A 19,272-nucleotide genomic window follows, 5' to 3' on the forward strand; every position below is an offset into this window, starting at 1 on the left:
CGATAGAAATTACATGTATTATCTTTCACTACTGCTATGTAACCCCCAAAATGAAGTCAAAATTCCGCATTTACATATCGTGACAGAACTGCGCTATCGGATGCAGCAATCTGACAAGCTGTACACAGGTGGAACTAACCAGAAAAGGTATCCTTCTACTGTGATAAGAAATTTTATCCTGATTGGATACGATTTGGTAAGTTAAATTTATGATGCAAGACGAAACATATATTAGCATTTCAAAATATTAAAAAAAAAATAAAGTGAAAATTACAAACAAAATGGTGTATAACTTATGTATTCCGAAAAATAAAAAAATGTGAGCAAACGCCCCCTCACTTGTTACTGGAGTATTTTTAAAAAATAAGACTTCTAGAACCAGAATTCCGTCACAAGCAGTAAAGTGAAAATCGTCACATTATTTGTTCTGAGCAGGGTTAGAAGTTGCGGCAGTTATTATTATTATTATTATTATTATTATTATTATTATTATTATTAATAATAATAATAATAATAATAATAATAATATTAATAATAATAATAATAATAATAATAATAATAATAATAATAATAATAATAAAAATAAAACTTCTCTTTGATGAAAATTATATTTTACCCCTCTGTTGAGAAAAATATTTTCGGGAGTAGTACTTTTACCCATTCAAAAAAAAAAAAAAAGCGCGAACACTATAACATGTGATACATTCCATAGCTTTGCTTATATATAAATAAGTCAAATAAAATAATTGCTGAAGGAATAAAAATTAATAAACAAGGAAATCTTTAAAAATCTAAAATAATAAATAAATAAATAAATAGAGTGTATCTGAAGAAGACGAGGGTAGTTGCTGAAACAGTTACATTTAAATAAAATTGGCGCAGCTGTGGCTCGGTGATAGAGCGTTCATCTCTGGTGCCTGGGACCCCTGGTTCGAGCCCAGCTCACTTCAAGCGGCTTTTCTTGGAGTTCTCCAATTTTTTCCCACATTCTTCATTCCACCATTTAATTCACTTCTCATCATCCCCGACTCCCTTAGCCTCAGTGCCTGATCGTGGAACGTTAAATTGAATATTTCGTTTACATAAAAGTATTGCCTTGTTCAACAATTATTTTATTTTAGTTAAGTACTAATAAAATATTACTACTTTCTTTCTTTTCTTCTTACTCGGCATTTTCTTACATGGGTATTATAAAATAACATGTCAAAAACTCACCTGTCGCAATTTTGGTATGTATGTCATCCTCCACAGTGATATTTCTAGAGCAGCTCGACGAGCAGAAAAGGGTCAGAGTTACGGCTTTCAAGTTCAGTTAAGAAAGATTCCGTGCTAGGTGGTCTGCTGTTGATCAATTCATCATTTGTAGGAGCATTGGCCACACGCTCTGGAAAGTGGGAGTACATGCAAGGCTTATTTTGGCAAATAACATGTATTTACAACTAGGCTTATTACAACGACTAAATACATTTAAGATGAAATGAAGCAGTTTAATTTCATGTAAACAGTAAAGTGAGTTTTTACTGCATTTTGCATTAAAAAAAAAACTGAGAGCTTATAGAGGAAAATGAGTTGACAGGAAAATATCAGCCATAAATTTAACATGCTTTCTGTTCTGCATATTTTCAGCGTAAAGGACGGTGTGAAGAAGAGTCTGAAATCGTCTCAACCTCGGTGCAGGAATGGTCACTTCTTAAATGGAAAGATACGTAAAATAAATATTGACAAACTTGTGGACAGATAAATTTTATGGATTATTGTCTGCCCGTTGTTAACAAGAACCAGGGATCGGAAAATCTTTGAGTTTTACGTCCCACATTATGCCGATTAGGCTAAAGGAGACGGTGATGAGTAATGGATGAAATGGTGGAATAAAGAAAGTGGGAGGAAACGGGAGAACCCCGAGAAAACCCACGCACACGGTGTTTGTCCACCACAAAGTTCACTTGGCGGGGATGGGATCGAACCCGGGACCCCAAGCACCAGAGGTGAACGCTCTACCACTGAGCCACCGCGGCCCCATAAGAAGCAGGGATCGGATTTGAGAACGGAGTGAGAGCGTAAAATATCGCATCTTGAACACAAAGAACACAAATGACTACCTGCGTTTTCGAACGCGGACATTTTTTGACCAAAAACACCAAGACAAGTAATTTCTTGCTATATATTGCTTCATTTAAATTCTGCAACGTGTAAAAAAAAATATAAATATATATCTTACATTTATAATACAAGCTTGAAAAAATCAAGAGCTCCAATTCTGGGGTAGGTTTTATTTTTTTAAAAATAAAAAATATCCTACTCTGGGAGGGGCAGCAAAAATGTAAGCCCCGAAGCAATGAGGTATGTTTTTTTTTTTACTGATGGGGATGCAGTGCCTGTGGTAGAGCGTTCACTTCTAGTGCGTGGGGTCCCTGGTTCGATCCCAGCTCGTGCCAAGTGGGCTTTGTGGTGGACAAACACCATGTGCCTGAGTTTTCTCGATATTCTCCCGTTTTCGCCCACTTTCTTCATACCACCATTTTTCACATTTCATTATCACCATCTTCCTTAGGCTCGGTGCCTTTCCTAGGGCGTGAAACTAAATATTTAATTTCATTTCTTTTTAATGATGAGGAATGGTGTTCTACCTGAAAGCAGGTTTTTGACCCAAAGAGACTTCCATTCTTAATGCGCAGCCCCCAACCACGGTCCCTTAATAAGACATTTGGTTTCCTTTGAATCGTTTCACGATTAGCAGTGGAAATCATAATAATCATATATAGTCATGTAAGGATACTTAATTGAGCTGGAATATATTTTTTTGAACTTCAGTGGCAACATTGATAAGTATCCATCATCACATGCTGGCACTGGAGTAAGTACTGTAATCTAAAATGCGAGGTAGCTGTCTACTCAATTAATAAACAAAATATTCGAACAGTCAAAAACCCGTTACATTATTATGATTTCCACACCGAATTCTGTAGCACAGTTACGGTAGCCAAGTGTCTTGTGAGGGTGTGTAGGGCGATGCTTGCAGTTTGAGAGTGCTCTCAACTGGAGTAATATCCTCCCACTGATTATACACATATACAAGGGGGGCACTACTTTAGCCAACGGGTCTACCAAATATTCATCGATTTTGTGGATTTTTTCACTAAATTTAAGACAGTAGTGCTACAAAAGGCTAAACAAAACATAACTGAGTGAGCGAAGGGGTTAGAACTTCCATAGGGCTCGTTGTTTCTAACTCTGAAGTCATACACGATTGGCATTGCAACAATTGCCGAGGGTCATTTCCCAAAGGGGTTCACTCGAGCAGTCGGTTCTACCTAACAGGAAATTCATAAGTAACATACGATGTGAAACATATTTTTGTGAAGGAATGAAAGTGTGAATGTAAGTAATTAATGTCAGTACACAGCAAATTGAAATGAATTTTGGGCATTACTCGGGCAGACGGTTCTACCAAATTTTGACATATTTCTTACAGTTTCATATCAGGTTAGAACAATGCATTTCTTTTAGCAGAGCATTAACTAAATCAGAAGCTCCATTAGTGCTTGCAGATTGACTTCAGGCCTCAGTACAAATACAGCGTGGACGTAATGCGTAAGAATTTCAGTGAATAAAACATGAACCAATTTATATCAACTCCCCACTAAAAAGCAGGAATAATATATAACCGAGTCCGGGTAGGAGCACAGCAACAGGGTCCGAGCGGCAGCGACGGGATGCGTCCGTAGGGAACAGGCGCGTCAGCGACGGGGAATATACGTCTAAACGAGAATAGTGGAACACCACACTTACATATACAATACTTTCACTGATCACTTAAAATTCAATTCAATATGCTGTACACTAACAGTAATTACTTATATTCACACTCTCATTCCTTCATGAAAAATGTTTCTTATAATATTTTACCTATAAATTTTCTATTTGGTAGAACCGTCTGCTCGAGTGAAGCCGCATTTTGAGTGATAGTGAAAGCATTGTAAACGTAAGTGTGCTTTTCCACTATTCTTCTTTACGCGTATAGTCCCCGTCGCTGACGTGCCTGTTCCCTAGGAACGCACCCCCTCGTTGCCGCTCGGGCCCTCTTGCTGTGCTCCTGCACTGATTCCAATAGAATGCATTTGTGCTTTTTAGTGGGCACCTAGCAAAAGTTGTTTCGTGTTTTATGCACTGTACTTAATATGCCACGCGTCGGGAAGGTTCTAGAACACAAGTCCCCTCATATAGGTTAACTGCTAGATTGGTTCTTTTCTGTACCAAAGTTTTACATTTAATTCACATGTATTGTTGAACGAGCGTCGGCGAGTGAAGGCGGGTTAGAGCCCCGCACGGCACGTTCTTTTCTGTCTTTGTTACAATTAAGTGGGAAGGGGGACCTGTGTTCTAGAACCTTGCCCCATCCGTCTACTCTATATTTATACTAACCCCCGTGAAGGCAATCTGCAAGTAGTAATGGAGCTCCTCATTTAGTGCATATTCTGCTATAGGAAATACAATGCTCTAACCTAACCTGAAAATGTAAGAAATGTATCAAAATTTAGTAGAACCGTATGTTCCAGTAACGCCTCCAAAAGCATACATTTACTGTCATCTCGTTGTTTCCTTGTATTTAGCAATCTTTCGCCTTGGCAAATAGTACCACAATGCGTGCAGTTTTTATTATACGGATCCATAGTATAAGTAGTAGTAGTAGGAACGGGTTAGAAGAAGCCCCGCGGAGGTTGGTTGGTCCTGTTCTCGACATGAAATAGGCAAACTTTTCGTACATTTTACAATCTATGGATCTGTATAGTAAAACTGCACCACAGAATGACATACTTTCCCATGCATACTCACTCCCATATACGGTGTACTGAGAATAATAAAACATACATTATCATTTTACTACCTTCACTATTAATATTTTATATAGTATTCTACCTAAAATATTTAATTTGATACAGGCGTCTGCAAATGTTAACCTAATGGAGGTATCCTCGTTCTTTCTACGGCATTTTAATACACTGTAATAAGAAACCATAGGCAACGCTGTATGAGGAGCTAATCTTCAATTACAATTACAATACTCAATCTGCTGAATTTTACACAGAATACACCTAGATAGGAATAGGATAGGAATTATACTTACTTGTCTTAAAGCTGGCCTTTATCACAGGTGCCTTTAACAAAACACATTATGTATATTCACTCATAATACCATCAAAACACGATTCTGCAAATGGCTCACGATTCCCAGAATGCACTGCTCGCAGTTACAGTCGGGGAACGTCCGCGCTTTTTAGCACCTAAAAAAGACGTCTCTTTTTGGTGATGTTCGACACGTGATTCTTTGTACCATTCTGGCACGTGATAAACACGTACAATTTAGGTCATGTTTGACACGTCATTTTTGTTACCATTTTGGTACGTGATAAAGACGTTCCAAATTTTCAAAAGACGTCATTTTGAATTCGAACCCCAAAAAAAGACGTGTTTATGAGGTGACTGTGCTACTTGGGTACGAGACAAAGTCTACTGCTGAAAGTGAAATATGGGTTATTAATAGGGTTTTATGCCCGGTATGATGTACATGCTGATGATTGAACATGAAATACACGCATGAAAGGCATTAACGCTTGCAAATTAGCTATGAAGACGCACATCGTACCATAATTCTAAGTCAAAAATGAAGGCAAAAAAGAAGCGGAAATGACAGACTGTACAATAATACACTTCGAGACTTTCGAGACAAGAGAGACTTGGTCCTCGAGATCGAAACCGACATCGACACAAGCATCTATTAACAGAGTCGAGACTGAGACCGAGAGGGCGGTTTTTGATTCGAGACGATATTCTGACCGAGACCGCTATTTATCAAACGAAACTGTACAAAGTCTAGTCTCGTCTCGTCTAGATACCATCCATATGGGACACTATTGGGCCCACATGAAAAATAAGTTTTGTGGCTGGAGTGTAAGATGGTATCATCTAGTGTTACTCATTGAACTAAATGCATTGTGGGATATGCAATAGTATTCTGTATCTACTCCTACAAACTAAAGTACCTACGTTACTTACATTTTTTCTACATCAAAACTACGTTAACTGCATTCGTCTACAAATCAGTAAATGGTGGAATACGCCCTTCTTCCAATGAATCATGCAATTATCTATAAAATGTTAGTTACAGATATGATAAGAGAACGTATTGAAGGCAAAAGTAAGGAATAATACGACGACTTTTTTTCGCTCTCGTCAAATGGGGTTTGTAGTAAAGAAGCACCATATTCGTGGACTTTTTCGCGGTTTTTCCGTAAAATCTGGTTCTTAATCACATCATTTTGTTCATGATCATAATCAATGTATCTTAGCCTAGAAGATTAATCGAAATGAAGAAGAAATTAACACATTTTAATGCTAATTGTAACATGCTAATTGTAACTGCAGCAGTAAGGTTATCTGAAGGTGCATTATAGTAATGAGAACTCGTAGTCTTACCTTAAGAAAATTATTGGTGCCCACCATAATTAATAATGATTTATTAGCTGGTGGATCTTCCTTCATTAGTTTTAATACAGCGCCTGATGTCGCTCCACTTTGGCATAACCCAACTCGTCGGTCACCACTTGCTGTGAAAGAAATACATGTTTAATTTAAATAATAATCCTTAAAAAATATATTTTATTTGTCAATTATTGAAAACGAACATAATTCTATTTCGATATTTCTAAATTAGGATGATTTTTAGAAGAGACACTTTTCATGATGGTAATAACTTTAACATCTATTACTAAATTCAAATTCTTCGCCAAATGTATCATTAATGATATTATAATACGCACATAGTTAAAAATTTATGAAGCAGTAAACTACAGACGCACGCTATAAGGGGAATGGTGTTCGATACTCGTTTATTCCAGCTCGAGAAGACCAACTAATAGTAATATTGGGATTCGAACCTTGGATCTCTATAAAATCTCCTTTACATCATCATTCAAATGCACAAATTAATAAAGTGACGTAAAAGACTGGCAATAAACAAGTGTCTTCACTCCTCCACGGTCTTAGAATTCGAGCGTAGCACTAACTAGGGACATTTGCCGTTTACCCACCGTCGCTGCTGCGTCAGCTTCAAGGTATACCAGTTAATACCTGTAAAAGAATACAAGGTGGGGTGGCCATTTGAAATTTACGCCAGATGGATAGTGGGAAATGAAAGTAATATTTGTTCTCCACTGTTTAGAAGTACCTTACCTGTTGATAAACACTTTGTGCCACATGCACTTTAACTTACACATATGAAGCGCTAAAAGAAAATAGGACTTATTAAACACATTTGGTTAGCACCATCATCATTTATAGAAATGATAACAAGAATTTCACATTTGCACTATATTATCATTCAGATTTCACTGTACGTGTTACATATGATTCAAAACAATAACATTTGTAAGTTATGAATAATATTATACTTAAACGAAAAGATGGCCCAATCACTACGATGTACGGACCGATACGCAAACGAAATAATACGCGAAATTTCGACCGAACGAAAATAATGAATCGGTTGGTGGCTACGCGGTTTACTGCCGACACTTCACTTCATCATTATATAAAGATAAGGTGATTTGATGTCTTCATGGTACGGCTCACAGTGACACTCCTCTCTGCGTTTGTTCATTCAAAAGTCGACCATGAATATGAGATGAAAATGCATCCCTTACACAACAGATTTACAAACTACTAATTTTGGTAGTGATGCCATTAGAAATATTCCGTGAAACTTATAAAATAACTTAAGATCACATGATATGTAAACTATACTAAATGCTTCACTTTATGTCAGCGTTTCCCATGTTCGAGAGCTGATGTTTTTGCGTTTGTCTTCCTTTGAAGGTGATGACGCTCTCTTCTCTTCTTCGCGCGACACACCGTTGCCAGTTCACAGCGCAAGAATATACTGACAAAACTAAAATATAGTTCGTACAGAGCATTGAGTTCTTGCATTATTATAATGTTAATAATATATAATGAATGGTTCATAAGTTGATAAAAATCACATTAAAAACACTGATTGTTCGAATAAGTTGTACAATCGACGATTATTGATAGACCTTTCATTGTCACGTAAAAATCTGTCATCGTCATGAGGACTTGTGCGTGGGCGTTTCTCTCGAGGGTAGCAAAATTTTTCTTCTTAATATGGACTGACGGGAGGAAGTAAGACTGTCTGGAAAAGTGAGGTACCATTTGGGTGAGAAATTCCTGAGCATTGTTCTCCTTCAACTGTTGATTAGTCGCATTTCATTTCCAAGAATTGACGTTGGAATAATACGAGGGTTGGTTTAAAAATTCATGCCAATTCATCTTGTTATAACGCTACCAAGAAGCAGCAACAAAATATGTAAATAATATTGATTTTGTTTAATGTAAAGTGAGATTATGTGAGATGTACAACTATAGCTTAACGTGGGATACAACATTTACTAACGTTGAGAATCGAACTAAAGTCTCCTGCGCCAAAGGCGACTACAGTGCCCTGTCCACGTAGTAACGAATGATATATATGTAGACTATAACCTAACAATTTAGTTAAAAATTAGGTAAAAAAATACGAAAGCATACCATCTTTCCTAATATGAATTTGTGATTCGAACTCAAAAACGCGAAGCATTTGGGAGTCTCCAACTCCCAAATAATTACGAATTACCGCGCACATTGCAAGGTGAAAATAAAATGTGTTGAGATGAGATACGAAGCAAACGAAATGATGTTATTTTAGGCACTATTTAACTGACAATGTCATAGACTTACGATTGGTTGAATTATACCTACTGTAATGATGTGGGAGGGAATCTTTCTATCGGCTACGTCCGAAGGGAGTGTCTCTGTAACATGTGTTTGGAGCTTCAGTTATTACCACTAACCAAAAAGAAAGAAAGAAAAAAAGGAAATGAAGTGTAATAAATCTCCATCTTAGAAAAGAGGACTAACAGAAGGAAATATAACTGTCAAAAGAAAATAGTATCTGACAAGCAGTCTAACAACTCACTAATATGAAGAAAGAAGGACTAAGATTTATATAAAATAATCTTGAGATGTTCAGTATATTTATGATAAAATGTACAACAACGTGTATTATATTATCACAGATTCCGATTATATTTCTAGAATCGAGATAAGATGAGAAATGTTTACGATAGTTTTGTTCTCGTCTCGATTCTCGTCTCCAAAGCATGACTAAAGTGTGAGTTAACCTTGTCCCGTCTCGAATTAAAATGTTTCATCCCGATTTTGTTTGGTTTGTTTTAGAATCGAGATGAGAAATTCGTCTTTTCATGGGCAACATTACACAAAACCGAAATATTTGTTTTGCCTAATAAAACGTTTCTGCTTGTAATGGTACGACCTGAGCGATAATAATTTTTTAATTCTTAAATATTCTTCGAGATAATTGTTATTATTATAAGTATTACTCCTGAAAATTTGATAGTTCAAGTGCTGCAACAAACGAGTACTCAAATATTTGAATGTAATGAAGCGTTTTTTATCGCCGATCTATTTCCATCAAAATTCCTAAAGTTAAAAAAAAAAATGCTTGACGTGTATTTGATCGTAGAACCTCGAGATTACTGGTCAAGCCCCTAGACCACTGAACCACGATCACAACGCTGTAAATGATTCGTCTTTAGCCTTGTTACTCTAAGTTTCTCTGCCTCAGCTTGGAAAGTTGTATGTAATTTTTTAATTGGTTTCAAAACGTCTTTCGTGTTCCTCTTATGATGATATAAGTGAATTATCTTCGGTACAGTTTCTATTAATACGTTGAGTTGTTCTTAAACCTTTGGATCGCAAGTTGGTTTTTTCTCCACACGAATCTACACATAAGACAGATTTAATTCTCATACTGTGCATTTGTGCCAAGACAGCCGACAATACCTGGCCATACGCTTATGTCCACCACGATATAAATGATAGTTTAATTTGATATAGTGAAATAAACTACAGCAACTTATTTTGAGACAATAGTGATATGGTACTCCATTTAATATTTCTACAATATTTAATGTAATAACACATGTAATATAGCGTAACTTTGTCATGTAATATAGCGAATGATTATATGTTTTCTTGCTCATTATCTCATATATGTAATCATTATCTCATTTATATTTCATTGTTTGTTGAATTTCTTACAGGCGCGATAACATCTTTGCTTTCCACGGAGAAGGGAATACGTTTACTACATTAAATAATGAGGAATCTGATACTTCGACGCAGTTTGGCAAAGGATTTCATCGATCACGTTCGACAACAAATATGGTGACACAGGAATGTGAAAAGCGTCATACGTACCAAAATAGTGATAAACGCTCTAGTCAAAGTTCAACTATGTCTAGTGGTGAGTTTGTGCATTCAGGACACATGTTGATCCACATAGGAGAAAAACCTCACACGTGCCAAGAGTGTGGCAAGGCATTTAATCGTCGTTCGACTTTGGCTATTCACATGTTAATCCACACAGGAGAAAAACCTCACACGTGCCAAGAGTGTGGTAAGGCATTTACTGATCGTTCACGTTTGGCTACACACGTGTTAATCCACACAGGAGAAAAGCCTCACATGTGCCGAGAGTGTGGTAAGGCATTTAATCAACGTTCAAATTTGGCTACACACATGTTAATCCACACAGGAGAAAAGCCTCACATGTGCCATGAGTGTGGTAAGGCATTTACTCGACGTTCATATTTGGCTAATCACATTTTAATCCACACAGGAGAAAAACCTCACACGTGCCAAGAGTGTGGTAAGGCATTTAATCATCGTTCGACTTTGGCTACACACATGTTAATCCACACAGGAGAAAAACCTCACACGTGCCAAGAGTGTGGTAAGGCATTTAATCATCGTTCGACTTTGGCTACACACATGTTAATCCACACAGGAGAAAAAGTTTACACATGCGAACGGTGTGGTAAGGCATTTAATCGACGTTCAAATATGGATAGACACATGTTAATCCACACAGGAGAAAAACCTCACACGTGCCAACAGTGTGGTAAGGCGTTTACTGATCGTTCACATTTGGCTTCACACGTTTTAATCCACACAGGAGAAAAAGCTCACATGTGCCGAGAGTGTGGTAAGGCATTTAATCATCGTTCAAATTTGGCTACACACATGTTAATCCACACAGGAGAAAAACCTCACAAGTGCCGTAAGTGTGGTAAGGCATTTACTCGTCGTTCACATTTGGCTACACACATGCTAATCCACACAGGAGGAAAACCTCACATTTTCCAAAAGTGACATCAGGCATTTAATAAACGTTGAAGTTCAGGTGCACACATGTTAGTCCACACAAAAAAACTTACATGTGCCCTGCGTGCGGGAAAGGATTTAGACTAAATTCAAGTACTGATGAGAAACCGGTTAAAAAATTTTTTGGGAATAAACCTTAAGTAAATACCCAGGTATTTATCCAAATTGGGTAAATATACGGGTTTTTACTTTTTCAATCCTATATGTGATACAGACATTTTTCACAGTACGTAAAAGTAATTTAAAAGTAACAGTAGATCCAGTAGAAACTAAAACAAATGTCAAACGACAGCAAATTTATTATTTTCGTAATATAAATAAGTTACGTGGTCGTTCCTGTTTCGATAATAGTAACATAAAACAAGTATGTTTCTGTAGAGAACTTTTTAAAAACTGTTGACCTTGAAAAAAATGACAGTTATTTTTACTGTAATTAAATAAACTAAAATAGAACATAGATCGCGAATAAGTGTCTTTTTTAATTTACATTCTACAAATGACTATGTGCGACAAGTTTTTAAAGTTTACATGATTTGCAATATATTTTTTCTGTTACATTATGCATGCTTTAATAACTACAAATAAAACAGTAGGAGTATGAGTATGAGAGGGAACTTTCAAATTTACACTACTATTGCTAGCTACACATCAAAATGTAATAAAATTTGAGCTATCTTAAACCAATATAAGGAAAATGTATTTTCAACATTTTGCATGAAATTAGCATTCTTGGAAACAAGAGACATAAAATACCATTGGAAAATGGGCTTCTCATGACGATTACGTCAGTTTGTTTAATTAGTTTCTGATTGGATGGCATGAGATTCATATGCCTAATTAAAATGATTTCATACTTTAATTTAGAATTCGGCAAAATGCCGTTAGATTGCTCTGGTTTCTAACATCTCATTTGACAGCAGCATCATCCACGGCATTTCTATCTTAAGCTAATAAAAGAACAAATGAATTACAGAACATTCAAGGATTAACAGCGTTCTCGAAATATTCTAGCTATACACTTAAGGGTAAAACGTTATCTCGTTTTGAGGTGACATTTCTACCAAGATTATTCATCAGCTTCATCGGGTATATGGAATGAATATATGGCATCATCACCGCTGATGTCTCCACCTATCTCGCACACGGAAAAAGTGTCATGTCATTGTCTTCGTCAAGGGTTTTCCTTTCTTTGGTACCATCTTTACTTCAAGTGTTATTTAGAACCCCTACGTCTTCTTAATACGTAATCTTGCAGTTTGTAATAAATACCTATTTTTTGTGTAGGAAAATAAAATTTCGGTAATTACCCAATTTTTATTTACCTACCCAGTGGGTAAATACCAAGTCCCATCTCTACGTCCAAGTTTGTCTGCATTTATTTAATTCACACAGGAGAAAAAGATTGCACATGCTAAGAGTGTGGTAAGGCATTTAATCGAGGTTCCAGTTTGGTTGCACACATGTTAAACCACACAAGTGCCAAGAGTGTGGTAAAAAATTTAATCAACCTTGAAGTTTGGCTACACACATGTTAATCCACAGAGGAATAAAATATCAGACATGCTACGAGTGTGATGGCGAATTAAAATATCGTTTAAGTTTGGTTACACACATGTTAATCCATACAGGAAGAAAAGTTCACGTATGCTAAGAGTGTGGTTTGAAGTTTAATCGAAGTCCAACTCTGGCTACACATGTTAATATGCATTAATATGCCCTGAGTGTGTTATGTCATTTGATATACGTTGAAGTTTGACTAGAGACATTTAATCCACACAGGAGTAAAACATCACACATGTGAAGAGTGTGGTAAGGCATTTAATCTACGTTCGAAATTGGCTACACACATGTGATACCAGACAGTAGCAAAATCTCACCTTGCAAAAATCCTAGAATAGAATTTATTCAACGTTCATACGTGCTGAGCCACACAGGATCAAAACGTCACACGTAAGAGGTGTGGATGACAATATAGTCTACGCTCAAACCTTGAAATGCAGTTGAACACAAGTCAGTCACCAAAGAGATGGAAAGAGCTTGGCAAGGCATTTACTCAAGGTTCACATATTGCAAAGTAAATGATAATCCACAAAGGACAAAAATCTCACACGTGCTGAGAGTTTATATGAGATGTCGCATTCTGTTGGAGGAATAGAGATGATATAATCTAAGCTGTTATTCTTACGCGTGCTATGAATATTGTACTATCCCAAATTGAGTGCTTGAGTAGAATAGTCGATAAAGGGAGGTTATTTGTGTCTGACGTGATCCCATGATTACTGTAGATCCATATAAGCTCAAGTTATAGTCACCAAAATGAGAAACTTTGTCACCTTCTGACAACATCTGGAAATGATTCGTGGCATCTTTCAAGTAAACTTTGAGCATTGTTCCTATATGGTCTGAAGAAACACTCGACAAAGATTGTTTTTGGACAGACTTACCTCTGCTCAAATAGGTTCACACTCACGTACGAGATCATTCTGTGCTCTGCTGACCCATTAATTTTAATACTACAAACAATCCGCCTCTATGGTCTTGTGGTCTTATTTCTATGTAGAGAATTGGCTGAGAAACGACATTCCACTGTTCCTTATCGATATTTTCAGACATGTTTTGCTCACCACTAAGCAGCCATATTTACGGCAGAGTCTGTAAAATTGTTTGTAACACTTTTGAGCAGCATTCTACTGTACATCACCACATTAAACGCAGAATATAAAACATCTGATATGGCACACTTCTCTAGCGTGGGATCACGTTGTCCAAGTCACTCTCACTCTTTTCTTGCCATCTGAGTTGAACATTGTAAATTATTTTAATTGAGTGTTCTCTACCAATAAATGATAACGATATTTCACTCCATCTCCAACTGTCAAACGCAGGCTGTAGCCGTAGCCTTACTACTGAGTTCACAATGGAAAGGATAAAACATGGAGATAACACAAATATTTTTCCCGAAGCAGTAGCTCGAACTTTAACTTTTCTACGGTTTGATGCCGTCTTTTTGCATTTAATGCATAGACGATCCTAAGTACATACAAAGATTTGTTACTGCCAAACTTAACATACAGATCTACAGTATGGATAGCTTCATTATTCAAATCTATAAAAAAACTGTTGACCTTCTAACCAAAAGTTTTCCACATACCTTTCATTGTCCGATTACCTAGTCCCACTCTGGAGCTATACCAATGCATAACTTGTCCATATTACAGTAATATATCGAAAAAGTAAATCTCATCTATATCAACAAACGCTTCCAAACTCAGCACCCTTTATTCATGCAATATATACTACCTCACTTTAGACCCCACACCAAATCGCTATCAGCATACTCCTTGTCCCTAAGGTTTACGCTCTGCCAGTACACTCTACCCTCCTGAAATTTATTGTTCTTAACCGTATAGTGGTATTGTGAAAAAAATTTTTATGAATGCTAACATTTTGCCTCCTGGACCCAGGAACATTTTTGTCTGATAAGATGTGAACTAGGATTTAAATTTGTATTATATTTACAATATTAAGTACAAACACCAGACAGTGGATACGCTTTAAGCAAAACTGTACATTTTTATTGAGGCAATACCTTTCTTGTTAAAATTAAGTTCGATATTTATGTGACTATTTTATTGCTTAAATACCGGTACTGAAAATAAAATATTTATTAACTAGAAAGAAGTAAACCAGGATTTCTCCTAATAGCGGTATATTCACGTTTCAATTCTGCAGCAGTCTCCACACGTCATTTTTCCGTGACTTAGGCAAATCCACTTACAGCACTTTTGGCAAAATATCTGGCCCTACTGTGTTTATACATGTAACATCGTCCTCGCTTTCCTACATGATTAGGTACAGAAGCATCTTCTAGAGACAATCCGAAAAACCTTGCTGTGTTCGCTGAATGTATAACATTACTATTAGTCGGTTCTACATTTTAGAAGTGATAAAATCACGTTATTCGCCATCGTGTAGTGTTTCTTTCTTCGTCATATTCAGTAGGTATCTGGTCTACTATGTCCACCCGACCTTTGTATCGTTGTAAAATGTGACGATATCTGGCTTCCTGTTATCTCTGGTACTCTCATCTAATTTGACGTGATTGTGCATACTTGAGATCAGCACTAAACACTGATTTTTCTTAGATGCATACGAACCAATGGTGCAGTTCTAATGAAAACCAAATACACTACTGTATTCTTTCCTCCGTTTGACATTCACAAACGCGGGGGCAACTCTCTTGTTTTTACGAATTGTCCCTATAATAGTTAACTTACTGTCTCATTCCATTTATTTAACCAAATTGCAGCTTGTAAACCGATTATTGTAAAAAGGTCTCTTTGCAAGATGAACCATGAATCTGTTGACACAGTCTCTTCATTACTTCCTCAGGCTTGTTATCTATCTGGAACGGGCCTTCTGGTTGTGTCCTCACATACACTTCTGTATTTGTTGTGTAGTATAATGTTTCACCAACAAGAATAAAAATTTTAATTCCATATTTTGGAGGTCTTTTAGGCATATAAATACGAAATCCACATTTTCCCCGGAAACCGACAAGTGTCTCACCCAAAGTTGCTAACATACCAACTAAGAAAACTGTTGTTGCAGTTGTTTACACATAATTCAAAAAAAGTCACGAATTGGGGATATCTGGGGCTGAAGGTTATATCTGATTATGTTATTCATTAGCATCTTCCACTCTTTCATCCATCCTATCCTGCACAGTAATCACTTTCTGCTCAGTTTGGCTTCTCCGGTTCCCATCATCACATAGAGATGACCCTACGCAAAAGACACATTCATTTGTCTGATTAACAATACACATGTCTTAACTTGTGCTTCGCACCTCCCCTCATTCTCCATCCTCGTTAACCCTTTACACATTTTTTTATTTTCTCTAATTGTATTGTATTTATATTGAATCAATCTGTCTATATTAAGTTGTGTTATATATGTTTACTTACATTATAATGCTAAGGATCAAAGTTCCATACGCCCATTTTTCTTTTTCTTTTTTATTTTTTGGTAGTTGTTATACCGTATAATTGTAAAATTTCGATAGAGCACAGATCTCTACTTACACTTTGTAAATAAATTCTTTTCCATCACTCACGTTACAGAAAGCGTAACCTTCTCTTAGGTTGCTAGTTACTTTGCTTTGCCGGTAAAACGTAGTGCATTCAAATACTTTCTCAGCTGGCGCACATGTAGTGAGGCGTAGCTGCCAAGTCTAGACTCTGTTTATTGCACTCATGTGGGCGCACAGTGATACTAATTCATTAACAGGCGACAGGTTGCAAGAAATTGAGAGTTTTCACGAGCGTACTGGCTGGAGTACACAAGTAGTATAATTTTTGATCATCATTATGATCATTTTCACTCTTATCCTGTTCTCATCTCATAGTTTTGAATACTGTTTCAGTTCGGTTATTTTACCCCATATGATAATTGACGATGGAAAGTCTTTCATACATCCTTTGAAGATAAAATTTCCGTTGTGGCTCAGTTGTAAAGCGTTCACCTGTGATGCATGGGGTCTCGGGTCCAAACCCTGCTCCCGCCAAGTTACCTTTGTGGTGGACAAACACCGTGTGCTTGGGTTTCCTCGGAATTCTCCAGTTTCCTCCCGTTTTCTTCATTCCACAATTTCGTTCATTGCTCATCGTCACTGCCTCCCTTAGTCTAACCGGAATATCCGTGGGACGTAAAACTCAAAATTTCATTTCGTTTATTCGTTTGGAGATAAACGAGATGCGGAGAAATCGAAGAGACAGAGCATACACTGAACCAAGTTCCCAGAGTTCTCGTTCTCCGACCAGTGGCAACCACCAAGCATCATCAACGAGTTCACCACCATTTAAGAAGCATACAAATGCAAATAGCATCTCGAGATCCGACTCTGACTCCAACCAGCTTGTCCTGTTTTGCAGCCTGTCTACAGCTTGCTACAGCAAAACTACAATCCAAAGTACTTTAGTTCGAAGTTTTTACTTCTCTAACTTCTCCAGTATCGGCAACGCAAAGATATTTCGCAAATGGTAGAAACCAAAAAATGAATTCATCATTAAATCACAGTCTGCTAACTTCGCAAAATAATTCGTGACAATCCAGTTTCGAAAGGTTCAGGAAAACTAAAACTTGAACTTCTCTCAACAACATCCGACACTAGCAACCTCAGCCACATACCATGTCAATAGTAGTACGAGGGGTCCCTCTATCTATAACACTTGATATATAGGCTGAACTTCCTGAAGTGGGATACACCTTTAAAAATGCATCCGTATTCGGAACAATCAGGGACCAACGTACATAGTTCGAATTCTGAGAACATCACAGGATACTATCAACGACCTTTTGCATAAACAAATCTTAATTTTCAAGAAGAGACGCCGATTTGAACAATCCTGCTCATTACGACCAATTCCTCTCCCAGGTAAACGCTGTCAAAAAAACAAAGTACATCCTACTAACAGGTGCAACCTATGAACCTGTTATCCTACAAAGTGGTGCACATTGTATTGTATTGTATTGTATTTATTTGGTCCTTTTTTCATACATTTAGCACTGTATTGCAATGCATATGAAGTGGACACGTCATTTATATATAAACACAAAAGTAAAAAGAACAATAATAATGAAAATTACACACACTAGGTTAATAATTAAACATTACGCCTTACATCTTATCCATTACATTTTGCATATTATTAAAAATAAAGTAAGAGTAATTATTACTTGCAGTGTATGTAGAAATCCTTGAACATATATCAAATGCTAAAAACAAACAGCGACAGTGGTTACTATAGATAATGTAGTTTTTTAAAGTTTTTTTTATTAGCAATTCATGTATTCCTCTATCGAGTAAAAGCAATGCTTTAGTAAATATTTCTGTAGTTCTTTTTTAAATTTAGCAACAGATTTTTGAGTCTTTATATCTTTGGGAAGTTTATTGTATAGCATGATACCCGCATTTACACCCTTTTTCATATATACGGTTCTGTGTTTTACAATGGAAAAGTTTTGTTTGTTTCTTGTATCATGATCATGTTTTTCTTCTACCCGCGTAAGAACACCTTCTAAATGTCTCTTTACAAATATCAGTAGATTTAAAATGTACAAACAAGGTACTGGGAAAATACGAAATTCTTTAAATACTGGTTTGCAGTGATCTTTTGGGTTAGCAGCCGCCATCATTCTTATTATTCGTTTCTGTATTGTAAAAATTACCTTGGCTTTGTGTGTATTTCCCCAAAATATAATGCCATATGTTAAATTTGACTGGAATAATCCAAAGTAAATTGTTTTTAAAGTAGATTAAAGTAAAGTACTTTAATTGCAAAATAAATTTGATTTAATTTTTTACCAAGTTTAGTTATTTGTACATCCCAGGAGAGATTTTTATCTATCCAGATTCCTAAGAACTTAGTGGAGTTCACATAGTCTATTCCGTTATTTTCAATTGAAATATTAACAGGCTGCGTATGTTTGTTGCGGATATGATGAAAATTGATTGCTTGTGTCTTTTCAATGTTTAATTTAAGCTTATTTTCTTTAATCCACTGAGATAGTTTATGAAGGATTTCATTTGCATTACCTTCAACATCCTCATAGTTTATGAAGGATTTCATTTGCATTACCTTCAACATCCTCATTTGTGTTCCCTTTTACTATGATATTAGCATTGTCTGCATAAAGGGATAGTTCTGCTGGAGCAATATTACATGGTAGATCGTTAATGTATATCAAAAATAATAATGGACCTAATACGGATCCCTGTGGCACTCCACATGATATTTCTTGTTTTCCTGATGTGTAGTATGTAGTTTGGTTTGTATCTTTGTTACTGTATCCGGCTTTCTACTACTTGCTGCCGATTTTCCAGATACGATTTAAACCATTTGGACGCAATGCCTCTTATTCCATAATCTTGGAGCTTTGAAAGAAGATTTCTATGTGACACTAAGTCAAATG

General features: G+C 36.4%; 2 protein-coding genes across 2 annotated transcripts in view; one reads left to right on the forward strand and one right to left on the reverse strand.

Moving 5' to 3' along the window:
• Positions 1-8,199, reverse strand: part of LOC145677043 (uncharacterized) — a gene marked incomplete at its 3' end in the record, with an annotated part of 25,382 nt that extends 17,183 nt beyond the window's left edge. The window contains 1 exon segment of the mRNA XM_081747738.1: positions 6,475-8,199. Coding sequence (XP_081603864.1) covers positions 6,475-6,540 — 66 coding nt within the window.
• The window catches only part of LOC145677042 (uncharacterized), a 26,702-nt gene extending 13,758 nt beyond the window's left edge, over positions 1-12,944 (forward strand). Inside the window, exon 2 of the mRNA XM_081747737.1 lies at positions 10,176-12,944. Coding sequence (XP_081603863.1) covers positions 10,176-11,286 — 1,111 coding nt within the window. The 3' untranslated portion in view covers positions 11,287-12,944. The remainder of the gene's footprint in view (positions 1-10,175) is intronic.
• The last annotated feature ends 6,328 nt before the right edge of the window (positions 12,945-19,272 follow it).

The sequence above is a fragment of the Thermobia domestica genome, unplaced genomic scaffold, assembly GCF_964235325.1.
Source record: "Thermobia domestica unplaced genomic scaffold, izTheDome1.hap1.1 HAP1_SCAFFOLD_563, whole genome shotgun sequence".
NCBI lineage: Eukaryota > Metazoa > Arthropoda > Insecta > Zygentoma > Lepismatidae > Thermobia > Thermobia domestica.